The 23,969-nt window shown below is 42.2% G+C and overlaps 3 protein-coding genes across 8 annotated transcripts in view; 2 read left to right on the top strand and 1 right to left on the bottom strand.

The window, feature by feature from the left end:
• Positions 1-1,571, top strand: part of FAM118B (family with sequence similarity 118 member B) — a 104,908-nt gene extending 103,337 nt beyond the window's left edge. For all 4 annotated transcript variants that reach the window (XM_074303849.1, XM_074303850.1, XM_074303851.1 and 1 more), the window contains 2 exons: positions 612-668; positions 1,024-1,571. In XM_074303849.1, coding sequence (XP_074159950.1) covers positions 612-668; positions 1,024-1,037 — 71 coding nt within the window. In that variant the 3' untranslated portion in view covers positions 1,038-1,571. The remainder of the gene's footprint in view (positions 1-611; positions 669-1,023) is intronic.
• Positions 1,572-2,090: 519 nt separating this feature from the next.
• Positions 2,091-8,726, bottom strand: SRPRA (SRP receptor subunit alpha). The gene is made up of 14 exons (XM_074303842.1): positions 8,482-8,726; positions 7,985-8,068; positions 7,613-7,776; positions 7,180-7,346; positions 6,542-6,701; positions 6,229-6,379; positions 5,426-5,517; positions 5,174-5,292; positions 4,890-4,976; positions 4,457-4,629; positions 4,111-4,324; positions 3,630-3,793; positions 3,456-3,554; positions 2,091-3,263 (listed from the first exon to the last, which is right to left on the bottom strand). Exons 1-14 carry the CDS (start codon positions 8,596-8,598, stop codon positions 3,135-3,137), a joined length of 1,920 nt encoding a protein of 639 aa, XP_074159943.1. The 5' UTR covers positions 8,599-8,726; the 3' UTR covers positions 2,091-3,134.
• Positions 8,727-8,837: 111 nt separating this feature from the next.
• FOXRED1 (FAD dependent oxidoreductase domain containing 1) lies at positions 8,838-19,463 on the top strand. 3 transcript variants are annotated; one of them, XR_012488353.1, is made up of 13 exons: positions 8,838-9,073; positions 10,525-10,745; positions 11,966-12,076; positions 12,433-12,551; positions 12,800-12,894; positions 13,088-13,189; positions 13,542-13,618; positions 13,848-14,008; positions 14,112-14,241; positions 14,521-14,625; positions 14,882-15,140; positions 15,333-15,730; positions 19,347-19,463. XR_012488353.1 is itself a non-coding variant. In XM_074303844.1 (12 exons), exons 1-11 carry the CDS (start codon positions 8,989-8,991, stop codon positions 15,134-15,136), a joined length of 1,461 nt encoding a protein of 486 aa, XP_074159945.1. In that variant the 5' UTR covers positions 8,838-8,988; the 3' UTR covers positions 15,137-15,140; positions 15,333-16,436. The 3 variants fall into 3 exon arrangements, 2 of the variants coding, with proteins under 2 accessions (XP_074159945.1, XP_074159946.1); XM_074303844.1 differs by lacking the exon at positions 19,347-19,463 and having other exon boundaries at positions 15,333-16,436; XM_074303845.1 differs by lacking the exons at positions 10,525-10,745; positions 19,347-19,463 and having other exon boundaries at positions 8,907-9,073; positions 15,333-16,094.
• The last annotated feature ends 4,506 nt before the right edge of the window (positions 19,464-23,969 follow it).

The following is a 23,969-nucleotide window of genomic DNA, read 5'->3' as shown; positions in this document are numbered from 1 at the left end:
TTAAGTTGCTGACCCCCATGTTATAAAATCACTTTATAATCCATTGTACCTCATAAAGTCCCTTGCTTGGGTTCCATTCCAATCCCTGGTTAAATTTGCTTGCCTGAATTTTGCAAACCTGGGCACAGAAACCTGTGGGAAGAACACTAACCTTTCAGCTGCAGTGCTAGTTCTCATTTGTGGATTTGTGCTACCTTGCAAACAAATTTTATGTTTAAAAACTGGGCAGTTTGAACCTTCTTATCTTTCAAAGATAACAGATCTTTATAACAGAGATTTTATAACAAATGGAAGATAGCCATTTGCCTATTCTCCTAGATAGTATTTCTAACCTTGTGTCAATGGACTCTCTTGATGATATGTTGAAATTCTTTCTCAGAATAATTTTTTAAAATAATTTTATCCATAGACCTCTGGGAGGGTTCCTGGGTTTAAGAACCCAGGGATATAGTTGATACTTTTACTCTAGGACCCCACTATTGATTTGGGACTCCTTAATTGCTTACCACATTCTCAAATCCACTGGATGTTAATCTACATATATTACAAATTTGTTTTTCTAAAATCTTAACCGTGGCTACAACTATTAACCTGATTCCTTTGTTTGACAGGGATGGCAAGAGAAGGTCAGCTAAATGGTTCATCTGCAGCACACAATGAAATAAGAGGTACAAATTATTTTCTCTTCTGCATAGATTCTGAAGTTAGCAGACTAACACTGTGCTTCCACCTGTAAGAGGAAGTATTTTTGGGGCTTAGTAAATACTTCAAAAGGGTGACAACGCATTAAGGATCTGCCTGCTTTATTAAATTAAAATAAATTTAAAATTAAAGATCTTCATGCAGGTCACAAAGATATCTCAAAACAAACTGATAATTTTATGTCTATGTTAAAATGTTATGATTCCTCTGATATAATTTAGTTAGCTAAAATTCAAAATCTCTCCAGCTATAATGGTATACCTATCTTTTTTCAGAAGCAACATTTTAGCATTATTTACCTTCTTCTCTCTCCCCCCACAGGATGTAGTACATGAGGGGCTAAAAAAAAAAAAAAAAAAAACAACCAACACAATTAGAGCAAAAGCCACAGCTCTCAGGCCCCATCACAGACAGTGTTTAACAAGCAATCTTACAAGAATCCAACAGCTCCCAGAAAATAACAAAACGCAGAAGAGATTGAAGGTTCAGGGGAAAAACTGAAAAGGAGCCTACCTTGTTCCTTTTGTGTTTGGTTCCTGCTGGCCTTGGTTATCCTGCTGCCTGTTCCATTTCCAAGAATACCTTGAGTGACCACTGGGCCCTTCATGGGTTGGACATGCTTGTGTCCACTGAACAGATCAATGTGATACCTCTCCTGGTTGTGGTAGCATCTCTGCATGAAGGACTTTGGGATCTAGATGCCATGGAGCTACCATGGTCCCTGCTGCAGTTTTGTACTCTGTACTTTGGTTTTTTCAATTAAGCTTAATTGCTTTTTTTAAACATGACTTGAAGCTCTAGTTTTCTAGACCTTTTACAATGTACAGTATTTTGCATATCTGAGCTGTAATAAAAAGCCTGTTCATTTACTTTCTCAGATCCTAGCTTTAATTATAGGGTCACCTTACACACTTCAAGTGGAGCATCTTACCCTAAGTCATCAATAATAGGATTTACAGTCATTTCCCACAAAGACCTCCCCCACAAACAGCACCTGGTTTCTTTCAGTAGAAGGGGTTTATAATTTTTAAGCAATCAGCAATCCAATACTTTCCGGAGTAGAAAATGGTTATTATGAGGACTTGACAATCAAATTTGCCTTTCAAATATAGGTTTGGGAGTTGTTTTCGATCTACAGCATTTGACAACATAAAAAGCATTCCTTCCCAAGGTTAATGGCATTACTGTGTCACAGCTGCTTACTTTCACCATATATCTAGAGAAGCTTCAAAAGCTTCCATTCTTATCAGTATCGAGTGGAAAATCAGGTGATACTGTTTCTTTTTCAAAAGACCAATATTACTAACATTCCAATGTCAAGATTTATAGCTAATGTAAAACCCAAAATTTGACGCTCATACACTACCATTGCAAACAGGAAAAGCAGCATTATTTATGAAATTTATTTTCTTTATATAAATTACGTATTTCTCTGGGCAGACAGCCTTTACCTTATTGCACTAACAGCACATCTGCAATACCGAGCTACAAGACAAATCTTAACGAGAATTTGTATTCTTCAACGTAGCACTTTGTATACCAGGCACTCTGGAGAGGATAGGGGTAAGGAAGCTGCCAGCCTCCCTTAACAGGATCTGCTAGGAAGGGTAAAGAATGGAAAGAGGGGGAACAGGTCTGCCTTTCCAGTAGGACTTCCAGGAAGGGCAACATGCAAAGCTCACAAATGAACTCTAGGGAAGGGCTGGGAGGGTGTGTTAGAAGGCCAACAAGCCTAATGCACAATGCAGCTTCACCCCCTTTGGGAAGTTTAGCTCTGAAGGAAGCAGGGATTTATCTCTGCCTCTTCACTTGTAACAGGTCACCTTGGCCTAGTTGGATGAGCTACAGTTGTCAGAATTAGCAGCAATTAAGAGTATGTCATACACTGACTGAGGTGGATTCTATCTTGTGCCACAAGCACATAAAGAGGGAACGAAAGCCATGTATGTCTCAGTGATTAGTGCCAAATCAAGACCCAGAGCTGCTTTGGTAGAAGTCCCAAATCAAACTTGAATCTGAAGCTGCTTGTAGGCACAGAGGACCCTCAGACCACACTCACAGTGTGGACAAATAGAAAGCTCTGGTGTCAGGGTCTTCCGGCCATTGGTCAAAGCTGTAATGAGACAGTACAATATAGGCAGAGTGAAGGGGACCCCTGAGTTGGGTGGGGAAGGATCACAGGGCTGCACTGAGGGTCAGTGGGCAGTGATTGAAACATGATTGGGCCCTCCTTGCAGATGGAGAATCTAGGATGGGTGGGGAGGCTGGCCGGGACAAGGTTCTGGGAAAATTGCAAGCCCCTGGAGCTCCCTTTATTCTGTGTTTGCAATACATTCATGACAAGCAGATCTCATACTCCAAAGAACATTCTGGACACAGGGGTGGAAAGGGTAGAGGAAAAGCAGTGATTTGGTATGGAGTGCTGCACCAAGTTAGGCTTTCATGAGAGCAGCCACCACAGCCTTGGCATTGAGGCTACGCAGGTCACTGTAGGTCTGGCCAGTTCCAACAAAGACAATGGGTTTGCTTGTGATGTATGTCATAGAAATGGCAGCACCCACCTGCAACAGGAAAAGGAAACCGTTTCTCCAGTCAGTTCCAGCCTATTTCTTCTCATGCACTAACAAGATGTGGAGTTCAAGACTACAAAAGTTTACTGGCCTTATGGCCTCCAATTTCTTTATATATTGCAAAGGATTCCTGATCTAAAGATTTATTTTGTTCTATGTTCACCACCCTTTAGCCTTTTTTACCTTGTCATCAATGGTATCAAATTTGGTGAGAACAATGCCATCAATGAGCCGGGGTGTTTGAGCCATAGAGTGATCAGCCAGAGCTTTGTTGAATTTTACCTACAAGAGAGAAAAGATAATATTAAGAGCCATACCATGAAAATTATAGGAAAGAAATAACAAAAAGGCCCTTACCAGCTGGTCTACAGCTTCATTTCCCACCAAGGCCTCCCCAACAAACAGCACCAGGTCAGGTGTGTTGACAGCAATGAGTTTGGCCAGAGCAGTCATCAAGGGTGCATTGTCTTGCATTCGCCCAGCTGTATCCACCAAGACTACATCAAAAGCCTGATTCCTAGCTGCAGAGAGAGAGAACACTTGTCATGTCAAATGGATATAGGGATAGGGAAAGGTGACTGCAAGGTTTGGATATCCTCACTTTTCAACTTTGGCCTTTTGTCAATTGTATCAGGTTTTTTTTTTTTTTAAAGCTTGTCCATTTTCTTTCTCAAGTCCCAAGTTCTAATTACAAATATAAGAGAAAACAGGCAAAGGAATTTTGTCTCAGGTTAGGCTACCATCCGCCTTGGAAAAACAAAACCTGGTGTGAAACTAGGAAAAGAGCCAGAGAAAAGCCCTCAGTTCCATCCTACCCTCCTGCCCCTAATAACTGTACCAAAAGAAATGGCCTCCATGGCAATGCCAGCAGCATCTTTGCCATATCCCTTCTCAAACAGATGCACCATGGTTCGGCCACCATGGTTCTCTGGAGGGTGCAGAGCACTAAGACGCCGTGTGTGGGTGCGCAGCTGCTCCACCGCCCCTGCCCGAAATGTGTCACAGGCAGCAATGAGGACACTGAAGTTATTCTCCAATAACCAGAAGGAGATCTGAAGGAGAAAAGAAGATCTTGTGGGCCTAGGTTGGGAGCATATAAGACAGGTATAGGAAATACAGATAATGGAAGCTTAAAATAGGACAGGAAAGCCAAGGGCAAACAGCAGCTGAGGAACATCCCTTACCTTGGCAAGATTTGTGGATTTGCCCACTCCATTGACCCCACAGAAAGTAACAACATAAGGACGTTGACGGCGCTGAGCATCCATGATATCTCGGAGCATGTCCACACGCCTCTGTGGCTGCAAGATCTGTACCAATGACTCCTGTAGTGCTTGCTTTACTGTCGAAGTCACAGCTGGAAGCAGGAGAAGGAAAAGAGGTAGGAACGAAGACATGGCACTCAAGTACGAGAACCCTGCAATACTGATGTCACCAGCCCTTGTCAGTACTTGGGCAAACACAATCTTGTATTGCTGTTACCTCTCCCATTTTCTCCTGACCCCAAGCTAAGTATCTTCCAATTCCACCTCAACATATCTTCTATGACAAATGCTAAAGAATGAGAACACTAAACAGAAGACTGACAGACAATGTTTAAGATAGGATGATACTTACTGCTAAATGTGCCCATCACCTTCCCCTCCAACTTGTTGGCGACAGACTCACAGAGCTGGAGAGCGATGTCTGCAGCCACATTTTTAGCTGAGGGCACAGAGAGCAGGGCAGGTATACATAAGAACAATATCAGCAGTATTTGTTATGGCTCTCAACAGTGAAGTGGCCAGGGAGGTCTCCGTCCCTTAAGCTTATAGGATACTATGGCAGAAGTTAATGGACCCAGCTCCCCAAGAATCGCCACTCTCACAAATACAGCCCTTCCCTAGCTCCTTGAGTCTCACCAATTAGGTGGTCACGCATCTTGTCCAGCACAGATTCCATGTCTTCACGACTTAAGCTCTTAGAGCCAACCAAGCCTTTCAGCATCCCAAACATGCCGCCCAGGGCTCCCTTTGTAGCACTGGAGAGAGAAGAAACTATTAAGTACCCCACTAATCCAAAACATGAGCTCCCAACATCTGACACTATTTCTATTCATGATCTTCTAACCTTCTCCATGGCATATTTGGCTCCTACCATAAATCACCCTCTACCTGGGTTTGGCTGAGTTCTGAGTGACTCCCTCATCATCTGAGCTGCTGCAGTCTAGGTCTTGTAACTGTCCCCCTGCCTGAGTTCCTCGGATCTGTAGATTGTAAAGGAAAGATAAAAAGGAAAGGGCATAATTAGTGACAGCAAGATTGAGACATTGACCCAAGATTCCTTAAACCAAGAACCAGGATTATTAATGACCTTAGTTCTAGGGTTCTAGATCAATAGTTTTCAATATGTAGTCTGGGATCCCTAAGCCTTTTCACGGTGTCCACAAGGTCAAAATTATTTTAATACTAATTTCTTTTATGGTAAATATCAACAGATAAATCACATGAGCAAAAAAGACCTCAAGAAAAAGTTTGAAAGGCATAGAATAGTTTCTATACATTCCTTTATTTTAAAGGTTTACAAAAACCTACTACATTCTTACAATCATCTAAAAGAGGACCTTGAAGCCTTTGTCGTCATTCAGTCATTTGAGTGGTGTCCAATTTTTTCTGACCCTATTTGGAGTTTTCTTGACAAAGTTATCAGAGTGCCATTTTGTTCTCCAACACATTTTAAAGATGGAGAAACTGAGATAAACAGTGACATGATCAAGGTCCCACAGTAAGTATTTGAATATGGAGAAGATCAGTCTGTCTGACTCCAGGTCTGGTATTCTATGCACTATGCCACCCAGCTGCCCTTGAAATTGTACAGCATAGTCCCATTCCTATTCCTACTTTAATCTGCTGGCAATGAAATCCTGTCTTCCTACTCCCTCCTCTTCCTATACCTACAACCACCATCTTCCTCTTACCAGGTTGATGTCTTCTTGCAATGTGGTTTCAGGGGTTCCATTGGTGGTAGGGGGGCTATAGTCCAAGACTTCATTGGCACGGCCACTCAGTCCCCATACCCGAGGTGCCTTTTTGCCTTTCTCCTTTGGTGCATCCGACTTTGAGGACTTGCTAACAAGGGGTTGGTGTTGGCAGGAAAAATAAATAGGTGAAAAAAGGATTAATTCTGCCTACACATTCAGAAAATAGTTCCAAGTCTTTTCTCCCAACAAAGTATAGCTAAATCATGACCACTGGGTGGGGTATGAAAGTAAGGAGGAAAAGGTGAGTTACCTAGATTTATCAGCACCTCTTCCATGCTTCTGCATAAATTCCTCCCGCTTCTTTCGCATCAGTTCTTCTTTGGACAGTTCCACCCCATCCCCAGAGCTAACTGGGACATCAGGCTTTCCTGTAGGGGCCCCTTTGCTGGCAGGTGAGGCGGCTTCAGGACCTGGAGAGAGAGAGAGACTGCTGACCTTGGGAGTCAGAAAGACTTGAGGTCACATCCTACCTCTGAAACTAGCTGTATGACCATAAGCAACTCAACCTCTCTGAGCCTCAGTTCCCTCCTCTATAGGGATCGAATGTTATGAAATTCAATGACTATGTAAAGCACTTTACCTTCAAAACAAAACAAAAAACTCTTAAGTACTATTAATTGCTATATAAAACTTAAAGCCCCAGCCAAGCTTAATTTGGGGGAAAAGACTTATTCCCACAGGAACAAGACACTTAGAAAAGTAAAAGGAGTGGGAATGACTTGAGTCCCTGGGGCTGCGGAGCAGGAATGAGAGGTAATGATGAGAGCCATCAGGTAACTGCTAAGGAGGTGTCCAAGAACTTGAACAAGCATTTGAACATACCAGTCCCTAAATTGGTTCTTTCTCAAAAGCTCAATACTTCCAACCACTTGTGAATCCCAACCTCACCCTCTTTCTTAGCCCCTTTATTTTTCTTGTTGCTTTTAGCTTTCTCCTTAGGCTTCTCCCCCCCGCGGAACTCAATCATGGACTTCACAGTTTTCTTGGCCTTTTCAGAATCTTCAAATTTTTTCATGGCAGTGGGAGCACGGATCTTACTGCTCTCCTCTGCTTCCCTGCAGGTTGAAAAAGGATAATGGTTATTTTTTTCTAGCCACACAAAAAGGCATAAAGGAAATCCATGGGCAAGACTGAATAATTCAGAATTTCCAGGATGCAGAGATGTGTGATTGTCACACAGACTGAAATCTTCCTGCATAGTCGGTCTTCAAGGGTGGTTGCAGTAAAAATGTGCTCCTCTTGTTATCCCCCACACTGCCCATAATTCTGCCCCTGTGGTGTTCCATTCAGTTGTGCCAGGGGTGGCAAGGTGCCCCCTTACCGGAGGAGCCGCATGAAGTCACTGTGGAAGTCAAAGGTGCCATTTAGTAGACTCAGGGCATTGTGCTGTTGGATTTCCGTGCGGTACTTGTCTCGGAACAGCCGGTGCACATCATCTATCAATTTGTCCACGTACGTTAGCGTTAAGATCTTCTGAAAACCAACCTGTCTCAGGGGAGGGAGAGGAGAGAGAGCACAAAGATGTATTTATAGTCCCAATTGCCAAGGAGGAAACCAAGTGAATAATGGATGGCCCCGGAGCTTCCCCTGACACTGGGCAGATTTACCCGGCTGGGCCAGAGGAGCTTCCTTCTCCATCCCTCTCATCCCCTCCCAATCAATTCACTCCCCCACGCGTCCTAGGCCCGCTTACCACAAACACCAGCTCAAACTGGTTGTCCAGCTTATATTTGAGTGTGAGCGCTTCATGGTTAAAGGAGTTGTTGCCTCCCCGCTCCTGGAGAGAGAGGACCCAGAGGTGAGGTTAGCCGGACGCAAGCCCGACGGAAGGCCTTCGGGCTGGAGGGAGGAGAAAGCCTGCAGCCCGCTTCAGGAGCTCGGGAAGCGCTCGGTGCCGCCCTCCCGGCAGCGGCAGCTGGCGGCAGGGGGGATGGAAGGGAAGGGAAGAGCAGGCCTCGGAGGGATAGGTGAGACACGTACACACGGCTGAAGAAAGGGGCAGCACACACACACAACGCGGGCGGACGGAGCCGGAGGGAATCGGGACAGGCCCGGGGGGGGGGGGGGGGGGGCGGGGAAGGAGGAGAGCTGGGACGCTTGGCGTTTCCCGAGGAGGACGCTCAGGGCAGTGTCCCCGGGGGCTATGCTCCGGGAAAAGAAGAAGGGGCCGGGGCGCGCTGGGGCCGGCACCTGCAGCAGCACGGAGCGGATCAGCGCGTTGACGGGCCCGGTGCACGAGTCGCTCACGCCCTGGAAGCACCAGAGCACAAGCCCGCCTTTGGAAAAGATGGTGAAGAAGTCGAGCATGGCGACGGCGGGATGGGGAGGGGAGGGGAGCGGGCCGCAGCCGGGGGAACTCGGGCCGCGATCGCCGCCGCTTCCTGCTGCGCCAGGCGCGGGACACGTCACACCAGAAGCCCCGGAAGCCTGACAGCCGCACTTCCGCTTCAGATCTCCAGGGTTTTTTCTTCTCCCCTCCCCCCACCCCGTCTCGTATGGCTGACGCACACTGAGGCTGTCCAATGAGTACTGCTGAGGGAGGAGCCAGAGTTGGTTGGAGGTTGAGTGGCGGTTCTAGCCAATTACATAGAGAGAGCAGTGTCCTGCAGAAAGCCAATGAGGATTGACCGCGGGCGGCACGGAGCGATGACGCCGAGGTGTCAGTGAGCGGAGCCACGTCCTGCGCATCGGGGTGCAATGCTCCGCCGGGCGCTGCAAGTGGGGTTCTCCCGTGGACTGCTGACCCGCAGTCTGCGCACGCGCAGTGGAGGCCCCTTTCACGGTAAAGTAGGGAGAAGTGGGGTCCCGAGGTGTGAGCCCCGCCCAGTCCGGGAGTTGTAAAGCTAGGAACGCTGAGGGCCTCGACCGGCCCCCCCGCTCCTCTCCAGGCAGAGCCCCTCTCCCCGGAGGGGGCAAAGGGTGCCCATTCTCGGAGACCGAATCTGAAGGGGTGGAGGGAACCTGCCCCTGCCCACGTGCGCCTAGCACTCAGTTTACCCATCTGAGTGAGGGAACATTCCTCAAGAATTAGGGGAAACCTGAGAGGGAGACGATGAGCTCTGGAACCTCTTCTCCAGATTCTCTGATGAAGCGCCCCTGCGCCTAGAACGCTGCACTTACTGTGTGCCGGCACTGCTAAGCCAGTCCTCACAATCCTGGCAGGTGGGGACTGTTATCCCCATTTTACAGCTGGGGATACTGAGGCAGGTGGCGCTTAAAGGACACGCCCAGGGTAATTAACACAGCTAGTAAGCGCCCTGACTGACTTTGAAAACGGGCGTCCTGACCAGGGCTCGCCACTCTATCACTGCGAGTCAGCTGAGAGATTGTTGGGACCCGGAGAGTAGGCAGAGAAAAGGAGGAGCAAGGCAGGCCCTGGATGGAGTTAGCGCTCCTGCAGCTTGCCGCTCCCGTGACACCGGCGCAGGGCTGCGGTCACACGGCCGGCTCCCAACCTACTGCGGGGTCCGAGAGAGACCCTCCTCAGAAGGATGGTTCTTACGGAAGTGTGAGAACTGCATGATTTCAGTTCGATTTCAGTAAAACTAAAGACTTTTTCTGTTCAAGTTCGCAGACGCCTTTGAACTCTCTGGGCCCTAGATTAAGGAACCGCCTCCCCCCCCACCCCACCCCCCGAAGAGAGCACATAGCAGTGCAAGATACAAATGTTTTTTATGTAATTGTAAGAACTGCGTGATTTCAGTAAAACTAAAGACTTTTTTCTGTTCAACTTCGCAGACACCTTTGAACTCTCGGTGGAACTCTGGGCCCTAGATTAAGAACCCCCCTCCCCCCCAAGAAGAGAGCACATAGCAGAGCATGATTCACATCAGCTCTGAGGCCCGTCCTGAGGTCCGCTGGGTCGCACAGCCAGGTTGAGGAGATCCTTTAATCCAAATTGATTAGCTTGGACTTTATTCTTTAGACCTTGGATTCTTTGATTGCTCAAGTAGGCCAGTGAAAGGATAACAGGTTTAGAATCATAGAATGTCATCAAGAAAGGGACTTTGTCTTCTGCTCTAACTCCCCTTTCACATTTCCCCCTCTGATTTATGAAGAAACTGACCCAGAGCAGTTTAATAACTTGCCAAATTCCCCAAATCACAATAAAGCAGGAAGAGAAGAGGTGGAATTGAGGGGGAAAGCCAGTCTGGTCTAAGTCAGCTGTCACTGCCAGGGTGAGAAAAGAGAATACCGCCAGTATTTCTCGGTGACCACAGTCTCTCCCTACAGACAGAGATGGGAAATGGGCAGAGTTTAAGAAGAAACTTCAGGTGGTCTGGCCTGGCGGGTCCTGGGAACCATTTACTGACACGAGCCACCTGCCCCCAGAACGTGCAGATGTGGTGATTGTAGGGGGTGGTGTGATCGGTTGGTCTGTGGCCTATTGGCTGAAGCGGCTGGAGGGACGAAAAAATGCTCTCAGGGTCCTAGTGGTGGAACAAGACCCTACGGTGAGGACTGGATGGGCAAAAAGGGTACAGGGCGGCTGAATTGTGCACCACCTGGGAGGGAGTTGTAGAAAGAGGGGAAAATGTTCCTCATGCTAACTAGGTCAAAAATGCATGGAATTGTTGTTTGTACCCAGCTGCCTTGGAACTAGTTATCCTGGGCCTCCTACCCAGGGAGGCAGCTAACAGTAATTCAAGTGCTTTATGAAGATGGCTGTCCCACATCCCATTTCCAAAAATGAGTTTTCTCAGCTCTGGCCCTCAATTCAAGTTGTGGCTAAGGCAACCTCTTGTTTTCTGGAATATTCCAGCATCTCCTCCCTTCCCTTAGACAAATCTTTTCATGCCAATTTGGACATGTCTTTCCCTTTGCCTAGTCTCTTCAGTAACTCCCATTACTCAATGCATTAAATATCTTTGTTTAAATCATGTATTTTTAACTTAATATGAAATTAATATCATTAATATAATTTTCTTTGTAACCATTTGCATTTTTAAAATGAAATATAGTACCTATAATGTACCAACCTTTCCATATTCCCTTTAAACTTCTCAAGTATTTTATGAAAATTCATCCCACTTCAGTTTTCCTCTTATTAGATAACTCTTCTAGTTGTATTTTTTTATTATTCCTTAAAGGTTTTTCAAGATTTCTCATCTTTGTCAATATATATATTTCATCATGGCATTACATATGGCATATATATTACATGTTACAATTTGATCATTTCCCTTTTGAATATTTAAGTTGCTTCCAGTTTTCTGCAATTTAAAATAATGTTACTTTTAAAATCTGAACAAATACTTTTTTTTTTCTTTTTTGAAAACAGTAAAGGTAAATTCCCAACAACAAAATTGAGTAAAGGGGTGTGATTATTTTAAAACCTTTGCTTTGTTCTACCATTGCTTTCCAAAAAAGACTACCAGTTGGCAATTCCACCAGAAAAGCATTAGACTTCAAACTTTCACCTTGAACTCCTCACTACTCTCAACCCTCTTTACTCAAACTGACCTTCCTTTTTCTGTACACTGGCTGATTTGAATTGATTTGTGCATTGATATATAAGATTCCTTTATTGATTTGCTTTCACATTTATCCATTTTGAGGGCATGACTCTCCTACTCAAACTGATAACTTTCAAGTACAGCTTTCTACTTGTGATATTTATCCCGCTGTTAATTCCACTGGTTGATTAAACTCTACCCTGTCTTGTGTCTTGCAGTACTCAAGGGCCTCCACTGGGCTTTCCATAGGAGGCATTCGGCAGCAGTTCTCGCTTCCTCAGAACATCCAGCTCTCGCTCTTCTCCATTGAATTTCTCCGTAACATCAATGTATATGAGGGCTTGGGGGAAAAGTGGGGAAGTAATTGGACCATTAGCCAAGGAGGAGAAGGGGCCTAGCCACCTAATGAAAGCAAAATTTATATTTAGAGTCGGGAGTGTTAGGATTACTAAGTGATTACTAAGTGAGCTTCTGGAGACGACAGCTCGTTACACGGGAGATTTGATTTCTTTCTTCCCAGTAATGGTGACTGGGAGGCTTCTAGGTTTAGAACTTGCCAAGGTCACTGATGGGAAACCAGAGGACCCCCGTCTAATCCTTCTAACAACCTCCCTGTCATTGTAATTACCTATCTACTATGGAGCATAATGGCTGTCATCCCACCCATATTATTTATATCCCACAGGAATACCTTGCTGTTCCTGATGAGCCTTCCCTAGATCTCCAGTTTAATCCTTCAGGTTATCTTTTACTGGCTTCAGAAGAAAAGGCTCCAGTGATGGAGCACAATGTGAAAATACAGAGGTGGGTACCTTGCTGGGACGTACGTGATCAGTTCCTTCCAGAGATCTCTCCATGCCCTATACCCAACCTCTTCTAAGTCATTTAGTTTAGCCATTTCTGAGACTTCCCCAATCCCACACGTAGAGACTGCTTCCTATTAAGAGTGTCACAAAAGTAGAGCCAATCCTATCTCATGCAAAGAAAACAGATGGATCCTCCATATAAATATTTACTTTTTTCTTAAATTTTCCTCCTTCCATTTTTCTCAGGCAAGAAGGAGCCAAAGTTTGTCTGCTGTCCCCCAAACAACTCAAAAACAAATTTCCCTGGATCAACACAGAAGGCATAGCCTTGGCATCTTATGGTGAGACTTCACAAAGGAAAAAAGAAGGGGCTATACTTACCTAAAGAACAGGATTTGAGTGAGAACTCTCAGGTGTAACTCTCAGGTGTTAGTCTCTATCCATATATATAATCAATCTGCATTTCATCTGTCTTTTACTTTTGTCCACTTGGATAGGTTAAGGCATTCCCTTCTCACTGTCTTCCCTATCCAGGTCTGGAGAATGAGGGCTGGTTTGATCCATGGTGCCTGCTTCAGGGACTACGCCGAAAGGCTCTGTCGATGGGGGTATATCATAGCCATGGGAAGGTCATAGGTAAGTTTCATACCTTGCCCTTGTACTTTTCACCAACCAAAATCTGAATGGAGGTTTTCATTTTTATCTCTAGGCTAAGCACGGTAGGCAATAATCCTAGGTACCCTCCCTCTTGCTCTAGCCAATGGTCAGACTCTTCTATAGCCTAGCTTCTCTTTGAGGATCTTAGTTCTCTTCAAGTTGTATTTAGTCCCGTTCTTCCTAATTGCATGATCTCAGATTTCCCCAATAGCTGTAACAAGCCCTGGCTTTCATCCTACTTCTGGACTGTCTCTTCTTATGGGGCTGGCCTAGATTCCTCTTCAGCTTCCTTCCCTGGGACACAAAAGGTCATTTTCTCTCTCTTCTCCAGATTTAGTTTCTTCCGTAAGGTCTATGGTGACTTCCAGTGGAGAACAAGTTGACCTTAAAAGGATTTATGAGGTCCATGTAAGTAAGTACTAGTAGCTATGAACAGTCATTATCCTTAATTTAACCTTCCTTTCTCACAACCATCTCATATCTTTGCCTACTTCTATGGAAATTAGCCTTTTACCTATTGGCCATGATGCAAAAGTCAAGGATTCAGAAAGGAATGAAACTTTCATGGTTCCTGGTGCTAGGCAAAAACTGCCTCCTCCCCTATTAAGATCATCCCTCATCCCCCTGATACCTATAGGTGAAGGTGGACAACAGCCTGGAGTACCAACCTGTGGAGTGTGCTATAGTGATCAATGCTGCTGGGGCCTGGTCTGGGCAAGTAGCAGAGCTAGCTGGTATTGGCATTGGATGTCCAGGCACTTTGCAAGGCACCAGACTTCCTGTGGAACCAAGAAAAAGGTGACAGGGTTCTGGGTAGTTGTGGGAGGAAGAGAGCCAAAGATTGCAAATTGGAGAAGGGGTCCCATGCTCCCCTGACTCTGTTCTCTCTGCAATATGACAGATATGTGTATGTTTGGCATTGCCCACAGGGGCCTGGCTTGGAGGCCCCATTACTTACAGATATCACTGGAAGCTATTTCAGACGAGAAGGATTAGGTGGCTACTACTTAGGTGGCTGTAGCCCCATGGAGGTAAGCTGGGGGTTCCAAATGAAATCTTTGGTGGGGCAAGAGGAAGAAATTGCATAATAAATTTTTGTGGCTATCAGTTAGCCAATTATTCAGAGATTTTCTGTGGTGTGCCCAGCACAGTTGTGTTTCTTTGAAGTTTAAAATTGAGAAAAAGAGAGCTGGCTATCTCCAAAAAGGGAATCAGTTTCACCTACTAAGCCTAAAGTGTGATCTGTGGGGCAGAAGACATCCTGTTTCCTTTCTTAACACCCCAAAGCCTATACCCTGGTTTCACCTTAGGAAGAAGAACCAGATACTCAAGATCTAGAAGTAGATCATGACTTCTTTCAGGAAAAGGTATGGCCCTGTCTGGCCCAGAGGATTCCAGCTTTCAATTCCCTGAAGGTAATTGATATCCAGAATTCTTTGTTAAGGGAGAAAGGAAATAGCTTTGGTACCTATAGGGGCTTTCTAAACCTACTTCTGTCACCAGTAAGATAATCTTAAGAGTACTCCTGGTCGTTTATTCCATGAGAGAACTGGGGCTGAGAGATGGGTAATGTCTGCCCATTATAAATGTGCATTATATAGTACATACATTATATAGGACATTAAGTACAGGGGGTCAGAATATTAAAATATTTTCTTTAACTCCATGCAGGTCCGGAGCTCCTGGGCTGGCTTCTATGATTATAACACATTTGACCAGAATGGCATAGTAGGCCCCCATCCACTGGTCTCCAACATGTACTTTGCCACAGGCTTCAGTGGCCATGGGCTACAACATGCCCCTGGTGTGGGACGGGCTGTGGCAGAAATACTGCTGAACGGAAATTTCGACACTATCGATCTGAACCTATTTTCCTTCAACCGATTCTATCAGGGTGAAAAGGTCTTGGAGGACAATATCATTTAAGCTTGTAAGTATCACTTTGCTAATTAGGCCCCACTCCTCACCCATATCTGCAGTCCTTTCCTGTGTCCACAGCCTTCTTCCTGTATTATGCCATTATGGCCATGCCAGAGGCTTCTTTGCCCAGGTAGGAATAAGGTTGTTTTTGGCCAGATCTGACCTAAGTGTTATATGTCCCCTGTTTGTTATCTTCCTTTAGGTCTGTCTACCTCTTTGTCCAAGGGGAAGAAGCTACTGATAGAAATATGCTCAGAAAGTCAAAGCCAGCATGCAAGTCTTATAATACCCAAGCCTTCTGCCTTGCTGCCTCTGAGCTGTGCTATCCAAGCACTGGGAGGAAACAGGCAACTGAGGCTGGTTCTCGGGACTTCTTCCGGATCATAGTTGGAGCTCACTCCTAACAGAAAATCAACTGGTCACAGTACATCAAAAGTGCTGAAAGGTCTGGTGTCAGGTCTTTACTTGGTACCTGTCCAAAGAGGTTCTCAACGACACAGCAGTCAAGGTCTGGGCATTTTGGGCTAGTCTCTACCCAAACCTGTTGCCATTACTTTATCCTATTCGTCAGTCAATTAACTCCTACCCCACCAACACACTGTATCCTCTTCTTTAAAGCCAAGTTTAGATCCTTTGATAACTACCAGCTGTACCTGACTTTTCAGGGCATGGAAAACGGAGCTTTTCCTCAAGACTATTCTTGTGTCATAGTTCCTGACTCCTGATCCAGTCATCATTGCTATGGTTGCTAACTAGGAACCCATAGTCCTTAGAAAATGGTGTGAGGAAAGCAAGCAGGGAGCAATTGGAGAGCAAGAATGAGTTAAATTTCCCACCCATTGACCATAGCTCAATATTTAGATATGAATTACTTTTCGGGGGAAAACCCTAATTGTAAAGTCCAATTTTTAATCTAGTGAATATGTGCCAAGTTTTTGTCTAGTAAAAATTGTTGTATGGTAAATTCTGTGCATTTCTTTTAAAAATGCTTAAATTAGGAGGTGATTTGATTTATGGGAGGCTCTACTGATTCACCTCATTCACTCTTCCTCTCAGAGAAGCTACTCATTTGGTATATAGAAAAGGAACTGAATCTAAAATCAGAAGACCTGGATTCAAAGCTCTACTTTTCAATAATTGTGTTCCCCTCAGACAAGTCATTTAATCTTTAGAAGTTTGTTTTCTCATCTGAAAGGCAGTGGATAGTGGAAAGAACACTGGACTTGGAGCTAGCAAGGATCTGACTCTGACATGAATTATGTGCTATTAGGAAGGAATAAGAAAGGAATAAAGCATTTATATAGTATGTATCTTGTGCACTGTACTACTGAGCACTTTATACATATCTCATTTGATCATCACAACAACCTTGTCAAGTAGATGTTATAATCTCCAGCTCACAATTGAGGAAACTGAGGCAGACAAATTAAAAGTATCTTGCCCAGAGTCACAACACTAGTGATCTTTAGGGCTGCAAGCTCAACACTACATTAACTGTGCCACCATCTGCCTTTGGGCAAATTATATAACTTCTCTGAGCCTCAGCTGCTTCATCTATAAAATGAACATAATACTTGTAATACCTACTGTAGTACTGTAAAGAAAATTCTTTACAAACAAACCTTAAAAGTCAGGACCAGAAAAGCCATAACTCACTCAAGTATTTAATTAAGTTCTTATTACTTACTGGAAGGCAGCAAGATGATGCAATGGATAGAGTATGGGATCTAAAATCAGGAAGGTGTCCAGGAGTTTAAAACTGGCCCCAGTCTGAGCAAGTCACTTCACACTATCTCAGTTTCCTCATCTATAAAATGAGCTGGAGAAAAAAAATGGCAAACCATTATTGTATTTTTGCCAAGAAAATCCCAAATGGGGTCATAGTTTAAAAGGACTGAATGATAAATTATATACCAAGCATTGAGCCCATGCTAGGTTCTGGGTTTGGGGTTTTTTGGGGTGATAGACGACACATATTAAAAATTTAAATGCAAACTCTATACCATGGGACTTCTGGGATTGTGGAGAATGATTCCCAGAACTGGTTATGGGGATATCAACTGAACTTTGAAGGAAGTTATAGATTCTATGAGAAAAGTGAGGGAGGAGAGCATTTCAGGCATGGGGGGGTAAGCAGGAAAAGGCACAGCGATAAAAAAAGACCAAATATCATACATGAGAAACAGCAAACAGGATATTTTGAATGGGCTCTTTATAGCATGTGAAGAAAAATAATAATTGCATGCCGAGTAAGGTAGACTGGAACAATTCCAAAAGGCTTTAGCAATCCATCAGTATTCTTATGTGTTTTATGTTAGAGCTTCCGCAGCAAGGTAATAATGTCCTGCCTCTACTTTAGAAATCTTAATTTAGCAGTTATGTGGAGAGTATATTAGGTGCTAGGAAGAATGGGAGACCTTTACAATAGTCTAGGCTAGAGGTGATTAGAGCCTGAACTAGGTTGTATGCATGAATCATGATCAGATTTAAGGGACATTAATACATTGTTAGAGTGGTAAACTGATCCAACCATTCTGAGAGCAATTATGCCTAAATGGCTATCAAATTGTGCATACCCTTTGATCCAGCAGGGTCACTACTGAGTCCATATGCCAAAGAGATCATAAAAGAGGGAAAAGGACCCACATGTGCAAAAATGTTGTGGCAGCCCTTTTTGTAGTGGCTAGAAACTGGAAACAGTGGATACCCATTAGTTGGAGAATGGCTGAATAAGTTATCATATATGAATGTTATGGAATATTGTTCTGTAAGAAATGACCAGCAGGATGATTTTATAGATGCCGGGAGAGATATATGAACTGATGCTAAGTGAAATGAGCAGAACCAGGAGATCATTGTACACAGCGACAAAATTATATGATGATCAATTTTAATGATGTGGCTCTCTAACAATAAAACAATTCAGGCCAATTCCAATAGACTTATGATGGAAAGAACCATCCAAAGAGAGGGCTGTGTGTGGGGACTAAGTGTGGATCATAACATAGTATTCACCTTATTTGTTGGTTGCTTGCCTTTTTTTTTTTTTTTTTTTTTTTGCTGAGGCATTTAGGGTTAAGTGACTTGCCCAGGGTCACACATCCAAGAAGTGTTAAGTGTCTGAGACCAAATTTGAACTCAAGTCCTCCTGACTTCTGGGCTAGTCCTCTATCCACTGCACCACCTACCTGCCCCCTTTTTTTCCTTTTTGGTCTGATTTTTCTTTTGCTTTATGATAAATGTGGAAAAATGTTTAGAAGAATTGCATATGTTTAAGTCATATTGGATTACTTGCTGTCTAGGGGAGAAGGTGGGGAAAGGAAGGGAGAAAAATTTGGAACACAAAGTTTTACAAGGGGTGTATCTGCATGTATTTTGAAAATAAAAAGTTATTTTTTAAAAAACCAGATTTAAGATTTATTGTGGAATTAAAATCAACACAATTACTTAATTAGCTGAATATAAGGGAAAAGAAAGAATCAGAATGATTCTTACAGTTTCCAATTCAGATTGTTGAGCATAGTGGGTGTCCTCAAAGAAATTGGGAAGTTACAATAGAAAAAGGGAGTGTTTAAGGAGAAAGTAAATGATTTGTGGGAGCTGCGTGAATAGGGTAGGAGTGGAGATGGAGCACAATATTAATACAGACATAGATTTGATGGTTATCTGCCTAGAGGTGATAGTTGAGCTTGATCCGGTAAAGTTACATAAAAGAGAACCCAGTAGAAGAGGGACATATCAACAACAACAAAAATAAATTTGGGACTATAACAGGGATGATAATCTCTTGTTCAGTTCTGCATTGAAAATCACCTCTTCTCTCCTTTTCTTTACTCTCAGAGGAAGAGGTGACTCTTCCATAAAGAGACTGAAAAGACACTCTCAGGAAGGAGAACCAGGAAGAAACAATGTCACTCAAAACAATCCTTGGAAGAAAAAGTGTGTAGGTAAAGGTGGTAGTTTTCAATGCCAAATGTTGCAGAAATGCAGGGTTACATAAACAGAACAAGGAGAACAAGTTATACTGTAACAATAATATAAAGACAAATTATATTGAAATACTTAAGAAATTTGATCAACATAATAACCAACCACAAGCCTAGAATAGTTGTGATGAAACATGAGATGGGTGCTGATTGAGGCATAAATTTTTAGAATGTGGCCAATACAAAAATTCGTTTTTCCTTGACTATGTATATTTTGAAATTTTTTTCAGGTTACACATGTACATCTATTTGTGATATTTTTCCATATGAATCATGTTGGAAGAGAAAAATTAGAACAAAAGAGAAAAATAATGAGGAAAAAATAAAACAAGAAAAAAAAAGTGAAAATAATATGGTTTGATATGCATTCAATTTCCACAGTTCTTTCTTTGAATGTGAATGGTATTTCCATCCAACGTTTATTGGAATTGTCTTGGATCATTGAATTGCTGAGAAGAATCAAGTATATAATAGTTGATCAATACACAATCTTGCTTTTGCTGTGTACTGCGTTTTCCTGGTTCTGCTTGTTTTACTCAGCATCAGTTCATGTAAATCTTTCCAGGCTTTTCGAAAATTAGCCTGTTGATCATTTCTTATAGAACAATAATATTCCATTACTTTCACATACCATAACTTATTCAGCCATTCCCCAATTGAGAGTATATTTATTACTAGGTGTTTTTTTTTTTTCTTTCTCAGAAGTGGGAGACAGAGAAGAAACAGAAGGTAGGTTTTCATTAACTGAAAAAAAATTAATCTTTTGTTAGTTTTAATTGCTTTTTTTAAACATGTGCAATCCTATCTATATTTACACAATAATGCTGCACAAGAAAAATCAAAAGGGAAAAATGAGAAAACAAAATGCAAACAAACAATTTTAAAAAGTGAAAAACCATGATGCAATCCACACTCAGTCCCCATAGTTCTCTCTGGCTGCAGATATCTCTTTTCATCTCAAGACCATTGGAACTGGCTTGAATCACTTCTCTATTGAAAAGAGCCACATCCTGGGAAAATTGGGACACTAATGCATTGTTGGTAGAGTTGTGAAATGATCCAACCATTCTGGAGAGAAATCTGGAACTATGCCCAAAGGGTTATAAAACTGTTCATACCCTTTGAGCCAAAAGTGCCATTACTGGGTCTGTTATCCGAAGGAAATCATAAAGGAGAGAAAAGGATGCACATGTGCAAAAATGTTTGTAGCAGCTCTTTTGTGTAGGGAAGAATTGGAAAATGAGTAGATGCCTACCAATTGGAGAATGGCTGAATAAGTTGTGGTATATGAAGAATATTATATTTCTCTAAAAAATGATGAACAAGCTGATTTTAGAAAGGCCTGGAAATATTTACATGAACTGATGCTGAGCAAAACAAGCAGAACCAGGAATACATTGTTCATAGTAACAACAAGATTGTGGGATAATCAACTATGAAAGACTTGGTTCTTCTCAGTAATTTGGTGATCTAAAGCAATCTCAATAGATTTTGGACATAAAATGCCATCTACATCCAGAAAAAGAACTAAGGAGACTGAATGTAAATCAACACATGCTATGTTCACTTCTTTTTCCTGTTTTTTTTTCTCTCTCTCAAAGTTTTTCTGTTTTGTTCTGATTTTTCTCTCCCAATATAATTCATAAAGCAATGTGTGTTAAAAATAAAATGAATGAATGAATAAAAAATAAAAATAAAATACATATGCAAAAAAAAGAAAGTAAAGAGTCATATCCATTAGAATTGATTATTGTATAAAATTGCTATTACTATATATAATGTTCCCTGGTTCTACTCATTTCACTTAGCAATAGTCTATGTAAGTTTCTCCAGGTCTCTCTGAAATCAGCATGCTCATCATTTCTTAGAGAACATTAATATTCCATAACATTCATATAATTTATGCCATAACTTATTCAGCGATTCTCTAACTGATGAGCATCCACTCAATTTCCACTGTCTTGCCACTACAAAAAGAGCTGCCACATTTTGGCACAGGTGGGTCCCTTTTCCTCCTTTAAGATCTCTTTGGGATATAGGCCCAGTAGAAACACTGCTGAATCAAAGGGTATGCACAGTTTGATAACTTTTTGAGCATAGTTCCATATTGCTCCCCAGAATGGTTGGATCAGTTCACAACTCCAACAACAATGTAGTAGTGTCCCAGTTTTCCCACATCCCCTCCAACATTTATCATTATCAAAAAAATTAATTTTTAAAAATGCCACAGAAAGGTAAAGAATAAGAATTAAGAAAACAATAGATCATTATAATCTTGGAGAGTAATTTCAATCAAATGAAGAGAAGCCAGATTGTAAAGGATTAAGGAATGAAGTGAGTTGTAAGAAAGTGAAGCAAAAAGCATAACTTATTTTCTAGGAGTTTAACAATGAAATAGAGGATGGCAAAATTAAACAAAATCTTTTTTTAAAAAAATTTTTTAATTAAAGCTTTTTATTTACAAAATATATGCATGGTTAATTTTTCAATATTGACCCTTGCAAAATCTTGTGGTCCATATTTTCCCCTTCTTCCCCCCCATCCCTTTCCCTAGATGGCAGGTAGTCCAATACATGTTAAATATGTTAAATCCAATATATGTATACATATTTATACAGTTACCTTGCTGCACAAGAAAAATCTGATCAGGAAAAGACAAAAACTGAGAAAGAAAACAAAATGCAAGCAAACAACAACAAAAAGAGTGAAAATGCTATGTTGTGATCCACACTCAGTTTCCATAATCCTCTCTCTGGGTGTAGATGGCTTTCTTCATCATAATGAGATTATTGAAACTGAGCTGAATCATCTCATTGTTTTAGAGAGCTAGTCTATCAGAATTGATCATTGTATAATCTTGTTGCTGTGTTTAATGATCTCCTGGTTCTGCTCATTTCACTCAGCATCAGTTCATGTAATTCTCTCCAAGCCTCTCTGTATTCATCCTGCTGGTCATTTCTTACAGAACAAAAATATTCCATAACATTCATATACCTCAACTTATTCAGCCATTCTCCAATTGATGGGCATCCAATCAGTTTCCAGTTTCTTGCCACTACAACAAGGGCTGCTACATGTTGACACATGTGGGTCCCTTTCCTTCCTTTAAGATCTCTTTGGGATAGTGAAAGTTTTTTTTAAGGATGAGAGCTCTCTACATTTATGAGCAACAGAAAATGAGCCAAAAAAGAGAAATAGAAAATTAGATGAGAATCTGATGAGAAGACTCCAAAAGGGGATTGAATCACAGGTGCATTGGTAAAGAGAAGAGCCACATCTTCTCCTTAGAATGGAACAAAGGAGGAAAGAGTCTGGGATAATGTTGAAGTGATTTACTTTGAGAAGAGGTCTTAGTTTTTTCAGTGAAGTATTGGGTGAAGTTCTCTGCTAAGAGGCAAGAAGTGGAGAGATGAACTAGTGAAGAAGTTTGGAAGAAACAGAATGGGATAGAGAATCGAAGAAGAGAGGGAAATTAGGTAATGCAATGTATAGAGCACCTGCCCTGGAGCCAGGAGCACCTGAGTTCAAATACAGCCTATGGCACTTGACATTTACTAGCTGTGTAACCCAGAACAAGTCACTTAACCCTGACCTCCTGGTAAAAAGAGACAGAGAGAGACAGTCCAAGATGTGTCTGTGGCATGAATATTCAAAAACTGCAAAGAACTTCTGATGTGCCCAACTTAAGAAATATTCAGTTTATCTCCTGCTTGCCTGTTTCTGAATCTCAAGTCAGTCTGGCTTCTTCTGGATAATAAAGGAGTTTGAGTAGATCAATGTAGTTAATAAAGTCATTAACTACTATTCCATTGAAATAGGTTGGCATCAGATTGTGAAAGGCTTTGAATAATAAACTAAAGATTCTGGACTTTATTCAGGAAGCAATGAGGATCCAATAAGGTTTGTGAACAGTGATGGATCTGAATCCGCCAGCAAGTGTATAGCACAAATTGGAAGAGGAAAGATACTTGATAGAGGAGGGCTAACTAGCTGGATGTTGAAGAAGTTCAGTCCACAATAAAATAAGTGCCTGAATTTGAATGATAATGGCAGAAATGGTAAGAAGGGGATTGGTAGCAGAGATTGTAAAACTTGATTACCGGCTATATGGGAGGAAAGGGATCCAGGAAGGATCAAAGTTGGTTTTATAGTTAGAATGACTGACTAGAGAAAGAGAGGTCAAGAAAATGGATAGATTTAGGGGAGAAATAAGTTCAGTTTTAGATGGTATAAGTTACTTTCAGGTGGAAAGATCCAGTAAACTTTTGGAAATGCTAGTCTGGATTTCAGGTAAAAGATGAAAGTTAGAGATGTATCTGCAAAGAGGTGATATTTGAAACTGGAATAGAAAAGATTCCCAAAGAAGAGACAAGAAAAGAGAAAGGAGAAAAACCTGACAGTGTCTAAAGGTTTAAAACTGAAAAGATCCTTAAAGGTCATCTTTTCCACCTGTCCTTTTACAAAGTTGGAAAATGAAATCTTAAGGGATTGAATGAACTTGTTTAAAATCACTTAGCTTAGTAGCAAAGCCAAAATTTGCACCCCTCTTTTAACTCCAAATCCAGTGTTCTTTCCAGTACTGCAAGCGAAAGAAAAAAGAGGAGACACAAAGGGAGCAGTTAGGGAGATAAGTGGAGAACTGAGACAGTAGTGTCTTCACAAAGACAAAGAAATAAAAATTTAACATTGACAATGCTGTAGAGGGTAAAGAAAATGAAGACTGAGAAAATGCCATTGGGTTTAACAATTAAGAGACTGTGGATGTCAAACCTAACTGATAAAAACATGACTAAGCTCCCCTTTTCTGGTCAACTTTGCCTAGGAAGGATCAGACTTTGTCTCTCCCAGCCTCT

Source organism: Sminthopsis crassicaudata, chromosome 3 (assembly GCF_048593235.1).
Source record: "Sminthopsis crassicaudata isolate SCR6 chromosome 3, ASM4859323v1, whole genome shotgun sequence".
NCBI lineage: Eukaryota > Metazoa > Chordata > Mammalia > Dasyuromorphia > Dasyuridae > Sminthopsis > Sminthopsis crassicaudata.
The sequence above is the reverse complement of the archived record's forward strand: the minus strand, read 5'-3'. Positions and strand labels throughout refer to the sequence as shown.